Source organism: Salvelinus namaycush, chromosome 12, assembly GCF_016432855.1.
Source record: "Salvelinus namaycush isolate Seneca chromosome 12, SaNama_1.0, whole genome shotgun sequence".
NCBI classification, from domain to species: Eukaryota; Metazoa; Chordata; class Actinopteri; order Salmoniformes; family Salmonidae; genus Salvelinus; species Salvelinus namaycush.
The window spans coordinates 2402692-2420304 of NC_052318.1; the positions used below are offsets into that span (position 1 = coordinate 2402692).

The 17613-nt window shown below is 49.2% G+C and overlaps 1 protein-coding gene across 2 annotated transcripts; it reads right to left on the minus strand.

Annotated features, from left to right (window-relative positions):
* Positions 1-3114: 3114 nt before the first annotated feature.
* Positions 3115-17384, minus strand: smyd4 (SET and MYND domain containing 4). Of its 2 annotated transcripts, none has more exons than XM_039005040.1 (10): positions 17089-17384; positions 15488-15632; positions 12065-12154; positions 9395-10523; positions 7754-8032; positions 6416-6597; positions 5976-6120; positions 5545-5661; positions 5335-5458; positions 3115-3772 (listed from the first exon to the last, which is right to left on the minus strand). In XM_039005040.1, exons 1-10 carry the CDS (start codon positions 17220-17222, stop codon positions 3643-3645), a joined length of 2475 nt encoding a protein of 824 aa, XP_038860968.1. In that variant the 5' UTR covers positions 17223-17384; the 3' UTR covers positions 3115-3642. The 2 variants fall into 2 exon arrangements, with proteins under 2 accessions (XP_038860968.1, XP_038860967.1); XM_039005039.1 differs by having other exon boundaries at positions 5976-6123.
* Between the last annotated feature and the right edge of the window lie 229 nt (positions 17385-17613).

The window sequence follows — 17613 nt, forward strand, 5'->3', positions numbered from 1 at the left end:
TGGGGTAGTGTATTAGTGGGGCTTGGGGCTGTTGCAGGATGGGGCTTGGGGCAGTGTATTAGTGGGGGTTGGGGGGGCTGTTGCAGGATGGGGCTTGGGGCAGTGGGGCAGTGCATTAGTGGGGGTTGGGGCTGTTGCAAGATGGGGCTCGGTGGCAGTGTATTAGTGGGGGTTGGGGCTGTTGCAGGATGGGGCTTGGGGCAGGTATTAGTGGGGGTTGGGGCTGTTGCAGGATGGGGCTTGGGGCAGTGTATTAGTGGGGGTTGGGGCTGTTGCAGGATGGGGCTTGGGTGTAGTGTATTAGTGGGGGTTGGGGCTGTTGCAGGATGGGGCTTTGGGGCAGTGTATTAGTGGGGGTTGGGGCTGTTGCAGGATGGGGCTTGGGGCAGTGCATTAGTGGGGGTTGGGGCTGTTGCAGGACGGGGCTTGGGGCAGTGTATTAGTGGGGTTGGGGCTGTTGCAGGATGGGGCTTGGGCGCATGTATTAGTGGGGGTTGGGCTGTTGCAGGATGGGGCTTGGGGCAGTGTATTAGTGGGGGTTGGGGCTGTTGCAGGATGGGGCTTGGGGCAGTGGGGCAGTGCATTAGTGGGGGTTGGGGCTGTTGCAAGATGGGGCTTGGGGCAGTGTATTAGTGGGGGTTGGGGCTGTTGCAGGATGGGGCTTGGGGCAGTGTATTAGTGGGGGTTGGGGCTGTTGCAGGATGGGGGTTGGACGGGTGTATTAGTGGGGGTTGGGGCTGTTGCAGGATGGGCTTGGGGTAGTGTATTAGTGGGGTTGGGGCTGTTGCAGGATGGGGCTTGGGGCAGTGTATTAGTGGGGGTTGGGGCTGTTGCAGGATGGGGCTTGGGGCAGTGCATTAGTGGGGGTTGGGCTGTTGCAGGAGGGGGCTTGGGGGGGTGTATTAGTGGGGGTTGGGGACTGTCTCAGGATGGGTCTTGGACGGGTGTATTAGTGGGGGTTGGGGCTGTTGCAGGATGGGTCTTGGACGGGTGTATTAGTGGGGGTTGGGGCTGGTTGCAGGATGGGGCTTGGGGCAGTGGGGCAGTGCATTAGTGGGGGTTGGGGCTGTTGCAAGATGGGGCTTGGGGCGGTGTATTAGTGGGGGTTGGGGTTTGTCTCAGGATGGGTCTTGGATGGGTGTATTAGTGGGGGTTGGGGACTGTCAGGATGGGTCTTGGGACAGTGTATTAGTGGGGGTTGGGGCTGTTGCAGGATGGGGCTTGGGGCAGTGTATTAGTGGGGGTTGGGGCTGTTGCAGGATGGGTGTTGGGCAGTGTATTAGTGGGGGTTGGGGCTGTTGCAGGATGGGGCTTGGGCATGGGGGCAGTGCATTAGTGGGGGTTGGGGCTGTTGCAAGATGGGGCTTGGGGCAGTGTATTAGTGGGGGTTGGGGCTGTTGCAGGATGGGGCTTGGGGCAGTGTATTAGTGGGGGTTGGGGCTGTTGCAGGATGGGGCTTGGGGCAGTGTATTAGTGGGGGTTCGGGCTGTTGCAGGATGGGGCTTGGAACAGTGTATTAGTGGGGGTTGGGGCTGTTGCAGGATGGGGCTCGGTGGCAGTGTATTAGTGGGGGTTGGGGCTGTTGCTCTGCTCACAGCCTGGGCATGTGTGGCTGTCATGTTGAGGTCCTTGCTGCAGGGGCCCGAAAGTGGCATAGGTCTGATCTGGGGGGGCCTATATAGGGTGTGGCCAGGGTCTGATCTGGGGTGACCTATATAGGGTGTGGCCAGGGTCTGATCTGGGGTTACCTATATAGGGTGTGGCCAGGGTCTGATCTGGGGTTACCTATATAGGGTGTGGCCAGGGTCTGATCTGGGGTGACCTATATAGGGTGTGGCCAGGGTCTGATCTGGGGTTACCTATATAGGGTGTGGCCAGGGTCTGATCTGGGGTTACCTATATAGGGTGTGGCCAGGGTCTGATCTGGGGTGACCTATATAGGGTGTGGCCAGGGTCTGATCTGGGGTGACCTATATAGGGTGTGGCCAGGGTTTGTTCGCTGTGTTTTCACTGGCGACCACCAGCAGATAGGCTTAGACCGAGTCAAGACCGGAGGGGGGGGGGCTTAGACCGAGTCAAGACCGGAGGGGGGGGGGGGGGTCTTAGACCGAGTCAAGACCGGAGGGGGGGGGGCTTAGACCGAGTCAAGACCGGAGGGGGGGGGGGGGGGGTTCTTAGATCGAGTCAAGACCGGAGGGGGGGGGGGGGTCTTAGACCGAGTCAAGACCATAAAGAGTTCAAAATGTCCAGTATTTGTGTGTTCATATTTCAGAACAACATGTCGATTCTTTAGACATACAGAATGGTGAACAAAATGCATGCTGGGGGAAAATAGAGCCACTCCAAATTACTACTAACACAAACACAGTTATGGAACAATGAGGACCTTCAGAAAAGGGTTAAACATTTATAAAATAATATTAAAATGTTTTATTATTATTTTCAATGATGTTCTGATTTAAATCTCTTCAGGTTCTGGTGGAAAGGAAAGGTTTAACACTGAAGAGAAAAATATGCAAATCAGGAATTTTCTTTGGTCATCTGAGATAACTCTGTCAGCCATTGGCTAGGCCATCAGAAGCTTGATAGAAGGCATCTGCCAATCAACTGTATTAGGGGCAACATTTTAGAGTGACAGTGGACTCAACCAATCACATTTTGACGTGTAATGTTTTTACAAAAAAAAACATATGTAAACTTCTGCCTTCTCAAAAGGTCAACAGGTCACTGTTCCATTAGCGAGCAGTCGTTTTCCCGAAGGACTAGCTAGCGATCTTTTGTTGTAGGCTAGTTTGCAGCAGCAGGTGTTATCGAAAGAGGATGTTGTTGCTAATTTGTTAGCTTCTCCCTCTTTAAGAATAACTTTCAACAGGAAGTTAATTGTTTTACTGCAGTGGGCTAAATCAGGATCACAGAGTATTGATTGGTAGTCTTAAACAAATCTACTTTGAAACAAAAGTATACACCACACACACACACACACACACACACACACACACACACACACACACACATGGTTAGTGGCGTATATTTAAAAACATTTTTAAAAACGATACCTCTACCATGTCAGATATAAAGTTGAAATAACAATTGTTGAAAAAAAAAGAGCTGAAATAAAAATGGCATCCCGATATTACACCTTATATACAATCACAGAAAACTGAAATGTAAAAAAAAAATGAACCAAAAAACCCCTCAGACAAAACACCGGAATTGTTTATTTTTTATAAACTTATTTAATTAGGAAAAATATTAATAACATTCCACCCATGAGGCCAAAGAGGGCACTTTTTGATCATGGACTGCAGCAAAGGGTTGAAGGCTCAGGTTCACCACTGTGTCTATAACAGATTTAAAGGCTGTTCACGTATTAAATGTTTCAAGAAAGGAGTGGATATATTTGGCGGTTTTATGTACTTATTAAATGGAAGCTGATCATTTGTTTTTTTACTCCGCTGGTCTTGGCTGGTCTCAGGAAGAAATGAAGAGTCCTCTCTGTCTGAGACCGAGTCAAGACAGAGGACAAATGTATCCTGTAACAGAGACAAGACTGAGACGCTCAAAGAGACCGGTCTCGAGTACTACAGCACTGCTACAGTCTCGTGTTTCTCTCTCACACACAGCTCTCCCTGCATGTCTGTCTTACAACACCCCCTGTAGACAGTCCTCCATGGCCTGCAGTTCCTGTACCTCAGGACAGTGGGGTCCACAGTGGAGGGACAGGAGTCTTCTGGCCCTGGAGATCACAGAGAGCGCTGGACCTGGGAAACCCCTGAGAGAGGGAGAGGAGGGTAGAGAGGTAGACAGAGGAAGAGGTTAGAGTGGGGATGGAGAGGTGGGTGAGGTGGAAAGAGAGGGGAAAAGGGCAGAGAGAGAGAGAGAGGAGGGTAGAGAGGTAGACAGAGGAAGAGGTTAGAGTGGGAATGGAGAGGTGGAAAGAGAGGGGAAAAGGGCAGAGAGAGAGAGGGAGAGGAGGGTAGAGAGGTAGACAGAGGAAGAGGTTAGAGTGGGGATGGAGAGGTGGAAAGAGAGGGGAAAAGGGCAGAGAGAGAGAGAGGGAGAGGAGGGTAGAGAGGTAGACAGAGGAAGAGGTTAGAGTGGGAATGGAGAGGTGGAAAGAGAGGGGAAAAGGGCAGAGAGAGAGAGGGAGAGGAGGGTAGAGAGGTAGACAGAGGAAGAGGTTAGAGTGGGAATGGAGAGGTGGAAAGAGAGGGGAAAAGGGCAGAGAGAGAGAGGGAGAGGAGGGTAGAGAGGTAGACAGAGGAAGAGGTTAGAGTGGGAATGGAGAGGTGGAAAGAGAGGGGAAAAGGGCAGAGAGAGAGAGGGAGAGGAGGGTAGAGAGGTAGACAGAGGAAGAGGTTAGAGTGGGAATGGAGAGGTGGAAAGAGAGGGGAAAAGGGCAGAGAGAGAGGGAGAGGAGGGTAGAGAGGTAGACAGAGGAAGAGGTTAGAGTGGGGATGGAGAGGTGGGTGAGGTGGAAAGAGAGGGGGGTAGAGAGGTAGACAGAGGAAGAGGTTAGAGTGGGGATCGAGAGGTAGACAGAGGAAGAGGTTAGAGTGGGAATGGTGAGGTGGGTGAGGTGGAAAGAGGGGGGTAGAGAGGTAGACAGAGGAAGAGGTTAGAGTGGGGATGGAGAGGTAGACAGAGGAAGAGGTTAGAGTGGGAATGGAGAGGTGGGTGAGGTGGAAAGAGAGGGGGGTAGAGAGGTAGACAGAGGAAGAGGTTAGAGTGGGGATGGAGAGGTGGGTGAGGTGGAAAGAGAGGGGGGTAGAGAGGTAGACAGAGGAAGAGGTTAGAGTGGGAATGGTGAGGTGGAAAGAGAGGGGAAAAGGGCAGAGAGAGAGGGAGAGGGGGGTAGAGAGGTAGACAGAGGAAGAGGTTAGAGTGGGGATGGAGAGGTGGAAAGAGAGGGGAAAAGGGCAGAGAGAGAGAGAGGGAGAGGGGGGTAGAGAGGTAGACAGAGGAAGAGGTTAGAGTGGGAATGGAGAGGTGGGTGAGGTGGAAAGAGGGGAAAAGGGCAGAGAGAGAGAGAGGGAGAGGAGGGTAGAGAGGTAGACAGAGGAAGAGGTTAGAGTGGGAATGGAGAGGTGGGTGAGGTGGAAAGAGAGGGGAAAAGGGCAGAGAGAGAGAGAGGGAGAGGAGGGTAGAGAGGTAGACAGAGGAAGAGGTTAGAGTGGGAATGGAGAGGTGGAAAGAGAGGGGAAAAGGGCAGAGAGAGAGATGGTGGAGTGGGGGGGGGGAGAGCAATAAGGGGGAAGAGATGGTGAGGCGGAGCCAGAAACATATAGCTGTATATGATTGGCTCTCTCCTGCCTCAGTGGGAGTTGTTCTCACCCATTGAAGTGCAGCTGTGCCAGTTTAAAAAGCTGATGTCCCAGTTCAATACTGTCCTCTCCATACTGGGAACGAATGGCTACAACACTACGCTCCAACTGAGACGCTGCCCCTCGCCACTCACCTACACAGAGACACAGAACACAGTCACTACAAGAATGACGAGAGCGCAGGTACACACACACACACACACACACCTGTCCTCCTCACCCATAGTGGAATATGCTCTGGCCATGGCATCAGCCAGTTGTCCCTGTAGAGGATGAGTCTCTTTCAGGAAGACACCAGCCTGAGACACGGCTCTCTGTAACAACCGGACAGACTGGTCTAGAGCGAGTGATGAGGAGGGAGAAGGAGGGAGGGAGGGGAGGAGGGAGGGTGGGAGGGAGAAGGAGGGAAAGGTGGGGGGGAGAAGGAGGGAAAGGTGGGGGGGACAGAGAAGGGGAGGGAGGAAGTGATAGAAGGTAGAAAGAGGTGAGGTTAGGTTAGGAGGGCAGTAAGAGTTTCCCACCTTGTTCCTCACAGAAACAACATTGATCTCATGGGGAGAACATAACACATTTCACAAGGAAAATGACATGACCATCATCTCCAATCACAGCCAGTCATATTCCATATCATACACAGGTACACACACACACCTGGTCTGTCTGTCTCCAGGAGGTCCACTGCCTGCTCCAGCTGAACCCTGACCTCCTGCAGTCTGAGGTCCAGTTCAGAGCGTGACACACGATGAGCGCAAGACGACCGCACACACACGAACCCCCCTGCACCGTCCACGCTGCACTGCTGAGACAGACAGACAGACAGACAGACAGACAGACAGACAGACACAGACAGACAGACAGACAGACAGACAGACAGACAGACAGACAGACAGACAGACAGAGACAGACAGACAGAGACAGACAGACAGAGACAGACAGACAGAGACAGACAGACAGACTCTGACTAGATTTAGGGGATAAATCACTAGTCCAAGTAAAACAGAAGAGGTCAGTTGAAACGTTTGACAAAATAGAAACATTTACTGAGAAGAAGATGGAGAAATGTATGTTTATAAAAGATGAGAAACACCCACCTTTACAGGTCCCTCGCACTTCCCACACTGCAGATGTGTGTCTGGCCCTCCGCCCTCTGGCCCTCCGCCCTCTGGCCCCTTCCCCTGCTCCAGACTGCAGGCCTGACAGATACACAGGAAGTGGTACTGCTCCTGTAGGAGGCGCCGACGCTCACACAACACCATCCTGCTGCTGTGAGGACCTGAGAGGGGGAGGAGGGGAGAGGGGAAAGGGGTGAGGGTAGAGGTAGGGAGAGAGGGAGATGGGGGGGAGAGAGGGAGATGGGGGGGAGAGAGGGAGATGGGGGGGAGAGAGGGAGATGGGGGGGGAGAGAGGGAGATGGGGGGGGGAGAGGGAGATGGGGGGAGAGAGGGAGATGGGGGGAGAGAGGGAGATGGGGGGGAGAGAGGGAGATGGGGGGGAGAGAGGGAGATGGGGGGGAGAGAGGGAGATGGGGGGGAGAGAGGGAGATGGGGGGGAGAGAGGGAGATGGGGGGGGGAGAGGGAGATGGGGGGGAGGGAGATGGGGGGGAGGGAGATGGGGGGGGGGATGGGGAGAGGTTGGGGAGATGGGGGGGGGTTGGGGAGATGGGGGGGGTGTAGGGAAGTGATGGGTAGAGGGGGGAGGGTGATGGGGGGGGGGGGTTGGGGAGATGGGGGGGTGTAGGGAAGTGATGGGGGGGTGTAGGGAAGTGATGGGGGGGTGTAGGGAAGTGATGGGGAGACAGTGAGATGGGGGGGTGTAGGGAAGTGATGGGGGGGGTGTAGGGAAGTGATGGGTAGAGGGGGGAGATGGGGGGGGTTGGGGAGATGGGGGGGGGGGGGGTTGGGGAGATGGGGGGGGGTGTAGGGAAGTGATGGGTAGAGGGGGGAGATGGGGGGGGGGTGATGGGGGGGTTGGGGAGATGGGGGGGTGTAGGGAAGTGATGGGGGGGTGTAGGGAAGTGATGGGGAGACAGTGAGATGGGTAGAGGGGGGAGATGGGGGGGGGGTGTAGGGAAGTGATGGGTAGAGGGGGGAGATGGGGGGGGGTGTAGGGAAGTGATGGGTAGAGGGGGGAGATGGGGGGGGGTGTAGGGAAGTGATGGGTAGAGGGGGGAGATGGGGGGGGTTGGGGAGATGGGGGGGGGGGTGTAGGGAAGTGATGGGTAGAGGGGGGAGATGGGGGAGAGGGAGTACAACCACAAGGTGTATAATGTTTAGGAGTATAAACATTGAAAAGGAGTTTCAGAAACTGAATCAGGAAACACAGACAGAGGAAAAGAAACTGACGATGAAAGACAGACAGAAGAGAGACGTACAGAGAGAGAGGGACAGAGAGACAGAGACCGACAGATAGGAGGGAGACTCTTCTTCACCGTAACAGTGGAGGACTTCCTGTCCAGGACAGATGTCTCTGGACGCTCTGATAGAGACAGCTAGTCCAGCGGATACGGAGACAGGAGCAGAACAGGCCTCAGGACCAGTGGAAACCAGTTCATCAGTAGAGACTAGGTCTGGTTGAGGTGAGACCAGGTGAGAGGTCCTGAAGTTGAGGCTTGTGTTGGGGCAGCAGGAGTGGTTTAGGATACTCAGTGTGGGGAATATTGCCGTGGCAATGCGCACTTCCTGGGTGGACTGCACTGCAGTAAAATCACCTGTAAAGGTCATGGGAAGGTCAAAAGGTCATTCTAAGGTCAGACAGGAAATGTTCTTTCTCTGTGTTGACGGAGTAGGTCCACCTCCAAAATGGCTCCCTAATCCCTACATAACACACTTACGTTGAGTCCCATGGGCCTTTGCAATAAAATAAAAAACACTGCGATATAGAGAATAGGGGCCCGTGTAGAACACATCCACCAAACTAAAGTACGATAAAGACTTTAAACTGATCCAAAGACTTTCCATTATATTGACAAGATATTGTACTGCGTGCTCCAACAATGGAAATAGAATGTCCATGAAAAAGGCAGAAGGCGGGAACAGGCGGGAACATTCTAGCCAATGAGAGAGCAGGATGCGCATGTGTACAGCAGCACAACTCAAATATAAACATGTTTTTCTCAAAGTTGCCACGGGGATGGCACTTATATCAATATATACGTAACAACCTATACATGACAAAACTTCTATTAATGAGATCACATAACAACACTGACCACACCCGGTCACGTCGCGGACGCCAGCGTTGCAAAATACATTTAAACATACATGTCATTCAATTATTTCACCCACACTTGCTCGCGCGCTCCAACGAGCGTCTGCGTTGCCAAGCGCTAAAATAGAAGTCAGTTCTATTTGTGACACTGAGCAAGTCCTGCCTCTCCCATCTCCTCATTGGTTTATAGGAGCAGGTACCCACGTGCCATCTCCTCATTGGTTATACCAACGTGGGTGATTGAAAGATGAACTGAAGTCGGTTGGTCGGTAATACACCTTATTATGACAGTTAGATGCCAATCGCCATATAAAGTCCAAAGAAGAAAAAGCCTGGAAGGAGGAGAGATGACTAGAAACGATTCGGTTGACCGTTTTATGTGTGGATTAATTGTCGGAGTAGAGGTCCTTGTGCATTTCAGGTAAAATAACTCAGTGTTTATATCCCAGGACAAATTAGCTAGCAACTGCAAGCTATCTAAATAGGACAAATTAGCTAGCATGTGCAAGCTAGCTAGCTAAATTGCCATAAATGTTTAATGCTTTTCGACCTGTCCCCAAATTAATATAATTGGTTCAGAGTTTGTTTTGATATTTTAACCTGCGTGTCGTGATCGCGTTTGGTGTGGGGGGGGGCATAATCAATTTGAGCATGATAGCGCACCCGGTTTGGGTACGGTGTTAGCCTCACTTAGCAATTAAATTCTATGTTGACCAAATTCAACACCCTCTCATTGACCTCCATACAAAAATAATATCTCCAGTTGGTCAGCTTCACACTTTATTCTTGTGAGGACAGATTTTGGGGTGGAGTCAGCCCTCTCAGTTCACCTCATCCTCTCTGACTGATCTAACACACTCACCTGTGTCTCTGAGCAGGCTCACTGCCTGGGCATTACATCTCAGCTGCAACATGTGCCTCAGCACTACACTTCCCAGCAGGCTTAGCTCCGGAGCCCAGCCCTCTCCCTCCTCGGGGGCCTGCGATTGGTTACTGCACTTCCTGCTTTCTGAGGCTCCTCTCCTCTCCCAGGACACAGGTGGAGGTCCCGCCTGGCGCAGCCGCAGGTAGAGCGTTGCTATGGTGACAGAGCACAAGAAGCGCAGGCTGGGGGCGTGGCCATTCAGGTGAGGCAGCAGGTGGTAGACGCTCAGGTAGGAATCACCATGGTAATAAGCAGAGGGGTCGTTGATCTCCGGCTCAGTTGAGGTGACGTCACTCGACCCAGAATTCTTCTTCTTTGGGCGGATCTTTTCTGTGATTGGCTTAGAACTGGAATTCTTGGAGCTAATCTTCTCGCCGATTAGTTTAGAATTATTATCCGCGTCTCTGATTGGTTCCCGTGCCTTCAGTACCTCCTTCACCCCCGCCTTTAACGCCACCCTCAGCGCCAGCTGTGACATCACTCCCGCAGTACACAGCTCGGCTCCGATTGGACACTCCCAGCGATGATGCCGCTCCCACGCGCCCCGCCGACACCCCTCTGAGCAGTAGCGAGCGTAGCTGCACCCCTCACATGGCACAGGGCTCACCGTCTCCCCCAAACACTGATGACAGCACCTCACCTCGGTCCCAAACACTCTTCCTGCTTCCTCCGTCTCCTCTCTTCTCTCTCCCCCCATCCCGGGTATAAGCACACAGCTGTAAGCCCTGTCCTCCAAGATCACGTCGCCGGCTGCGATTCCCTTGGTGGCCACCAGGTGTCGCCCTTTTTCAGGGCTGAAGCACACGGACAATCCAGGGGAGAGACACGACACAGGAGACCTCCCATTCTGCTGTTGGGAGTTTGGGGACTTTGGGTTGGGCTTTGTTGAGTTGGTCCTGTTACACACACCCTCTGCCTGGTGTCCTGCCCCCTGCTTGGTGGTGTTTAGCCCCTCTGTCCCGTTGGGGAAGTGGTTGAGGCATTGTGCCTGTCTGTCCTGTAGTTTGTGCTTCAGGTGACTTGGGTAGCCATGGTTCAGGGCTCTGTCGATGTCCTCGAGGCACTCCTGAGGAGAAGAAATACATTGGAGAAGCTCTGAAGTCAAACAATATTTACACGTTCACACGCAAGAACGAAGGCACGTACGCACACCTCTTAAAACAATATGTGAAATGGAAAGGTAAGCAGTGAAATCCTGAAGATAACTACTGAGAAGACTGGACGTAAGACACAAACTACTGAGAAGACTGGACGTAAGACATAAACTACTGAGAAGATTGGACGTAAGACAAACTACTGAGAAGACTGGACGTAAGACAGGGAACTACTGAGAAGACTGGACGTAAGACACAAACTACTGAGAAGACTGGACGTAAGACACAAACTACTGAGAAGACTGGACGTAAGACAAACACTACTGAGAAGATTGGACGTAAGACAAACTACTGAGAAGACTGGACGTAAGACACAAACTACTGAGAAGACTGGACGTAAGACACAAACTACTGAGAAGACTGGACGTAAGACACAAACTACTGAGAAGACTGGACGTAAGACACAAACTACTGAGAAGACTGGACGTAAGACACAAACTACTGAGAAGACTGGACGTAAGACAAACTACTGAGAAGACTGGACGTAAGACAAACTACTGAGAAGACTGGACGCAAGACAAACTACTGAGAAGACTGGACGTAAGACATAAACTACTGAGAAGACTGGACGTAAGACAAACTACTGAGAAGACTGGACGTAAGACAAACTACTGAGAAGACTGGACGTAAGACAAACTACTGAGAAGACTGGACGTAAGACACACACTACTGAGAAGACTGGACGTAAGACAAACACTACTCAGAAGACTGGACGTAAGACATAAACTACTGAGAAGACTGGACGTAAGACAAACTACTGAGAAGACTGGACGTAAGACAGGGAACTACTGAGAAGACTGGACGTAAGACAAACTACTGAGAAGACTGGACGTAAGACACAAACTACTGAGAAGACTGGACGTAAGACAGGGAACTACTGAGAAGACTGGACGTAAGACAGGGAACTACTGAGAAGACTGGACGTAAGACAGGGAACTACTGAGAAGACTGGACGTAAGACAGGGAACTACTGAGAAGACTGGACGTAAGACACAAACTACTGAGAAGACTGGACGTAAGACACAAACTACTGAGAAGACTGGACGTAAGACACAAACTACTGAGAAGACTGGACGTAAGACACAAACTACTGAGAAGACTGGACGTAAGACAAACACTACTGAGAAGACTGGACGTAAGACACAAACTACTGAGAAGACTGGACGTAAGACACAAACTACTGAGAAGACTGGACGTAAGACACAAACTACTGAGAAGACTGGACGTAAGACATAAACTACTGAGAAGACTGGACGTAAGACACAAACTACTGAGAAGACTGGACGTAAGACAAACTACTGAGAAGACTGGACGTAAGACAAACACTACTGAGAAGACTGGACGTAAGACACAAACTACTGAGAAGACTGGACGTAAGACACAAACTACTGAGAAGACTGGACGCAAGACACAAACTACTGAGAAGTACTCATGTTCACCATGTGCCACTCACCCTGTAGTGTTGGAGGTGGAATAGTGCTGCAGAACGGTTGGCATAGCACAGAGAGAGCTGCTCTGAGCTCAGAGACGCATGACACACACCCTGCAGGAGAGAAGGGGGAGACAGGGAGGAGGAGAGAGACACAGGGAGAGAGGAAGGGAGAGAGAGCATTTTTTATTTTATGTTTTAGGGGGTAGATCAGCTTTAATACTGCAGATAGATTGTAGCTCCGATCAAAGTAATTGTCTGCATCATTTCCAATCCCCCAAATATTTTGGGGTAAATAAATAAATAAATAAATATATATATATATATATATATATATATATATATATATATATATATATATATATATATATATATATATATATATATATATATATATATATACATACACTACCGTTCAAAGGTTTGGGGTCACTCGAAATTTCCTTCTTTTTGAAAGAAAAGCAAATTTCCCCCCCCATTAAAATAACATCAAAATGATCAGAAATACAGTGTAGACATTGTTAATGTTGTAAATGACTATTGTAGCTGGAAACGGCTGATTTTTTATGGAATATCTACATAGGCGTACAGAGGCCCATTATCAGCTGTGTTCCAATGGCACGTTGTGTTAGATAATCCAAGTTTATCATTTTAAAAGGCTAATTGATCATTAGAAAACCCTTTTGCAATCATGTTAGCACAGCTGAAAACTTTTGTTCTGATTAAAGAAGCAATAAAACTGGCCTTCTTTAGACTAGTTGAGTATCTGGAGCATCAGCATTTGTGGGTTTGATTACAGGCTCAAAATGGCCAGAAACAAAGAAACTCATCAGTCTATTCTTGTTCTGAAAAATGAAGGCTATTTCCATGCGAGAAATTGCCAAGAAACTGAAGATCTCGTACAGCGCTGTGTACTACTCTCTTCATAGAACAGCGCAAACTGGCTCTAACCAGAATAGAGAGAGGAGTGGGAGGCCCCGGTGCACAACTGAGCAAGAGGACAAGTACATCAGAGTGTCTAGTTTGAGAAACAGACACCTCACAAGTCCTCAACTGGCAGCTTTATTAAATAGTACCCGCAAAACACCAGTCTCAACGTCAACAGTGAAGATGTGACTCCGGGATGCTGGCCTTCTAGGCAGACTTCCTCTGTCCAGTGTCTGTGTTCTTTTGCCCATCTTAATCTTTTCTTTTTATTGGCCAGTCTGAGATATGGCTTTTTCTTTGCAACTCTGCCTAGAAGGCCAGCATTCTGGAGTCGCCTCTTCACTGTCAACGTTGAGACTGGTGTCAAAAACAAGAACATTTCTAAGTGACCCCAAACTTTTGAACGGTAGTGATACCCAGACTATTTGCATTGTCCCCCTTTTTACACCACTGCTACTCTGTTGTTATCATCTATGCATAGTCACTTTAATAACTCTACATACATGTACATATTACCTCAATTACCTCGACTAACCAGTGCCCCCGCACATTGACTCTGTACCGGTATCCCCTGTATATAGCCTCCACATTGACTCTGTACCGGTACCCCCTGTACATAGCCTCCACATTGACTCTGTACCGGTACCCCCTGTATATAGCCTCCACATTGACTCTGTACCGGTACCCCCTGTATATAGCCTCCACATTGACTCTGTACCGGTACCCCCTGTATATAGTCTCCACATTGACTCTGTACCAGTATCCCCTGTATATAGCCTCCACATTGACTCTGTACCAGTATCCCCTGTATATAGCCTCTACATTGACTCTGTACTGGTACCCCCTGTATATAGCCTCCACATTGACTCTGTACCGTAACACCCTGTATATAGCCTCCACATTGACTCTGTACTGTAACACCCTGTATATAGCCTCCAAATTGTACCGGTACCCCCTGTATATAGCCTCCACATTGACTCTGTACCGGTACCCTCTGTATATAGCCTCCACATTGACTCTGTACTGGTACCCCCTGTATATAGCCTCCACATTGACTCTGTACTGGAACCCCCTGTATATAGTCTCCACATTGACTCTGTACTGGTACCCCCTGTATATAGCCTCCACATTGACTCTGTACTGGTACCCCCTGTATATAGCCTCCACATTGACTCGGTACTGGTACCCCCTGTATATAACCTCCACATTGACTCGGTACTGGTACCCCCTGTATATAGCCTCCACATTGACTCTGTACCGGTACCCCCTGTATATAGCCTCCACATTGACTCTGTACTGGTACCCCCTGTATATAGCCTCCACATTGTCTCTGTACTGGTACCCCCTGTATATAGCCTCCACATTGACTCTGTACCGGTACCTCCCTGTATATAGCCTCCACATTGATTCGGTACTGGTACCCCCTGTATATAGCCTCCACATTGTCTCTGTACCAATACCCCCTGTATATAGCCTCCACATTGACTCTGTACCGGTACCCCCTGTATATAGCCTCCACATTGACTCTGTACCGTAACACCCTGTATATAGCCTCCACATTGACTCTGTACCGTAACACCCTGTATATAGCCTCCACATTGACTCTGTACCGTAACACCCTGTATATAGCCTCCACATTGACTCTGTACCGTAACACCCTGTATATAGCCTCCACATTGACTCTGTACCGTAACACCCTGTATATAGCCTCCACATTGACTCTGTACTGGTACCCCCTGTATATAGCCTCCACATTGACTCTGTACTGGTACCCCCTGTATATAGCCTCCACATTGACTCGGTACTGGTACCCCCCTGTATATAGCCTCCACATTGACTCTGTACCGATACCCCCTGTATATAGCCTCCACATTGACTCTGTACCGTAACACCCTGTATATAGCCTCCACATTGACTCGGTACCCCCTGTATATAGCCTCCACATTGACTCGGTACTGGTACCCCCCTGTATATAGCCTCCACATTGACTCTGTACCGGTACCCCCCCTGTATATAGCCTCCACATTGACTCTGTACCAATACCCCCTGTATATAGCCTCCACATTGACTCTGTACCGTAACACCCTGTATATAGCCTCCACATTGACTCTGTACCGTAACACCCTGTATATAGCCTCCACATTGACTCTGTACTGGTACCCCCTGTATATAGCCTCCACATTGACTCTGTACCGTAACACCCTGTATATAGCCTCCACATTGACTCTGTACCGTAACACCCTGTATATAGCCTCCACATTGACTCTGTACCGTAACACCCTGTATATAGCCTCCACATTGACTCTGTACCGTAACACCCTGTATATAGCCTCCACATTGACTCTGTACTGTAACACCCTGTATATAGCCTCCACATTGACTCTGTACCGTAACACCCTGTATATAGCCTCCACATTGACTCTGTACAGTAACACCCTGTAAATAGCCTCCACATTGACTCTGTACCGTAACATCCTGTATATAGCCTCCACATTGTTGATGAGAATACACACACGTTACCTGTGAGTAGTGCAGGACAGCAGCAGTGTAGTCCCTGGCTTTAAAGCTGGAGTTGCCCTCCTTCCGGCATCTGGCAGCTCGCTCAAGGTCCTTCTGAATAGGATAGTCCTTAGAAATGCCCGACAGAAAGTCTACGTCCTCTTGGCTGAAAGACACAGTAAATTAAAAAGAGGTCGTTGACCTCATGTTGTCCACGTGTTTGATACCATTCCAGTCACTCCATTCCAGCCATTATTATGAACCGTCCTCCCCTCAGCAGCCTCCTGTGCTGCTACAGTAAGTGTACTTTTTTTATTTGAAGGATTCTTTGTCACTGATTAAAGGGCCACATATTTCAAAAGCCATATTGTGATGATGATTATTGACGTTTTTAAAAGCTAAAAACACAGCGACAGGATTGTAGTTCACGTGTGATAGTCCTGGGCAATGTTAATGGCTGAACACTTAGGGAGAAGGGATTCAACAAACCATGCAGTCAACCCTTTCCTAACTTTAACCTAATTCTCTTAACCTGCTGCGCAAGTTCTCCTAACCTGTTACCTAAACGAATTATCCTAACCTGCTACCTAAATTAATTATCCTAACCTGCTGCCTAAATGAATTCCCCTAACCTGCTGCGCAAGTTCTCCTAACCTGCTACCTAAATTAATTCTCCTAACCTGCTGCCTAAATTAATTCTCCTAACCTGCTGCCTAAATTAATTCTCCTAACCTGCTGCCTAAATTAATTCTCCTAACCTGCGGCCTAAATTAATTCTCCTAACCTGCTGCCTAAATTAATTCTCCTAACCTGCTGCCTAAATTAATTATCCTAACCTGCTGCCTAAATTAATTCTCTTAACCTGCTGCCTAAATTAATTCTCCTAACCTGCTGCCTAAATTAATTCTCCTAACCTGCTACCTAAATTAATTCTCCTAACCTGCTGCCTAAATTAATTCTCCTAACCTGCGGCCTAAATTAATTCTCCTAACCTGCTGCCTGTGTTAATTCTCCTAACCTGCTACCTAAATTAATTCTCCTAACCTGCTGCCTAAATTAATTCTCCTAACCTGCTACCTGTGTTAATTCTCCTAACCTGCTGCCTAAATTAATTATCCTAACCTGCTGCCTAAATTAATTCTCCTAACCTGCTGCCTAAATTAATTCTCCTAACCTGCTGCCTAAATTAATTCTCCTAACCTGCTGCCTAAATTAATTCTCCTAACCTGCTGCCTGTGTTAATTCTCCTAACCTGCTGCCTAAATTAATTATCCTAACCTGCTGCCTAAATTAATTCTCCTAACCTGCGGCCTAAATTAATTATCCTAACCTGCTGCCTGTGTTAATTCTCCTAACCTGCTACCTAAATTAATTATCCTAACCCGCTGCGTAAATTATCCTAACCTGCTACATTAATTGCCCTAACCCGCTTCGTTAATTCCCCTAACCTGCTACATTAATTCCCCTAACCTGCTGCGTAAATTATCCTAACCTTTCACGAAACAAAAACAGGATTCCTTCAAGCCATGGCCTGGAAGGAAGTAGAATGCCGCGTAGAGTGTTATTTTGCTAGCCGATGACATACTGTATGCTAGAGAGACGTGCATGTATAGGCTACTCACATTATTTGAGACAGGCCAAAATCAAAGACCTCATCTATGTCCAACAGGGACGAGAAGCTTTTCTTCTCATCAAGAGTGAGTCGGCTCCACTTCTGTTCAACATGCTTTTGCCACTCGACACACGGCAGGTCCATTCTGTGAAACTAACGTTACACTGTAGCTGGAGAGAAACTCATGTGCGCTTCGGTGGTATTTTCAGAAACTGCGTATCCATTTTGGTTATAGACTGCTAGATCTTAATGTAAATTGGTAGTTGAGGCTCAAAATCAGCGCACAGTTTCTCTTTTACTCCAGTCAACGAGAATCCGGAAGTCGCGATGTGACGACGTCACCGAAATTGAAAGTGCTCTCTCCTGGATTCTGCACGCCGCCGCGCCACGCACGGCAAGACTGGAAAACGAACAAAAGTTCCATGAAATCAGCGACATTAACGGATCCGAATCGGTTTCCACTAGTTATCACAGCCACAAAGTTATATAATGAAATCTCATAAAACAGAAATTAACTGAGATTATTGATACGGAG

Excerpts from the sequence above, each read along its gene's own strand:
- smyd4 (XM_039005039.1), bottom strand. The coding sequence starts at position 17,222 with ATGGACCTGCCGTGTGTCGAGTGGCAAAAGCATGTTGAACAGAAGTGG. Across the intron at positions 15,633-17,088 it reads TTTGGCCTGTCTCAAATAAT|CCAAGAGGACGTAGACTTTC; the intron begins GTGAGTAGCCTA and ends TGTGTCTTTCAG. Across the intron at positions 3,773-5,334 it reads GCACAGCTGCACTTCAATGG|GGGTTTCCCAGGTCCAGCGC; the intron begins GTGAGAACAACT and ends TCCCTCTCTCAG.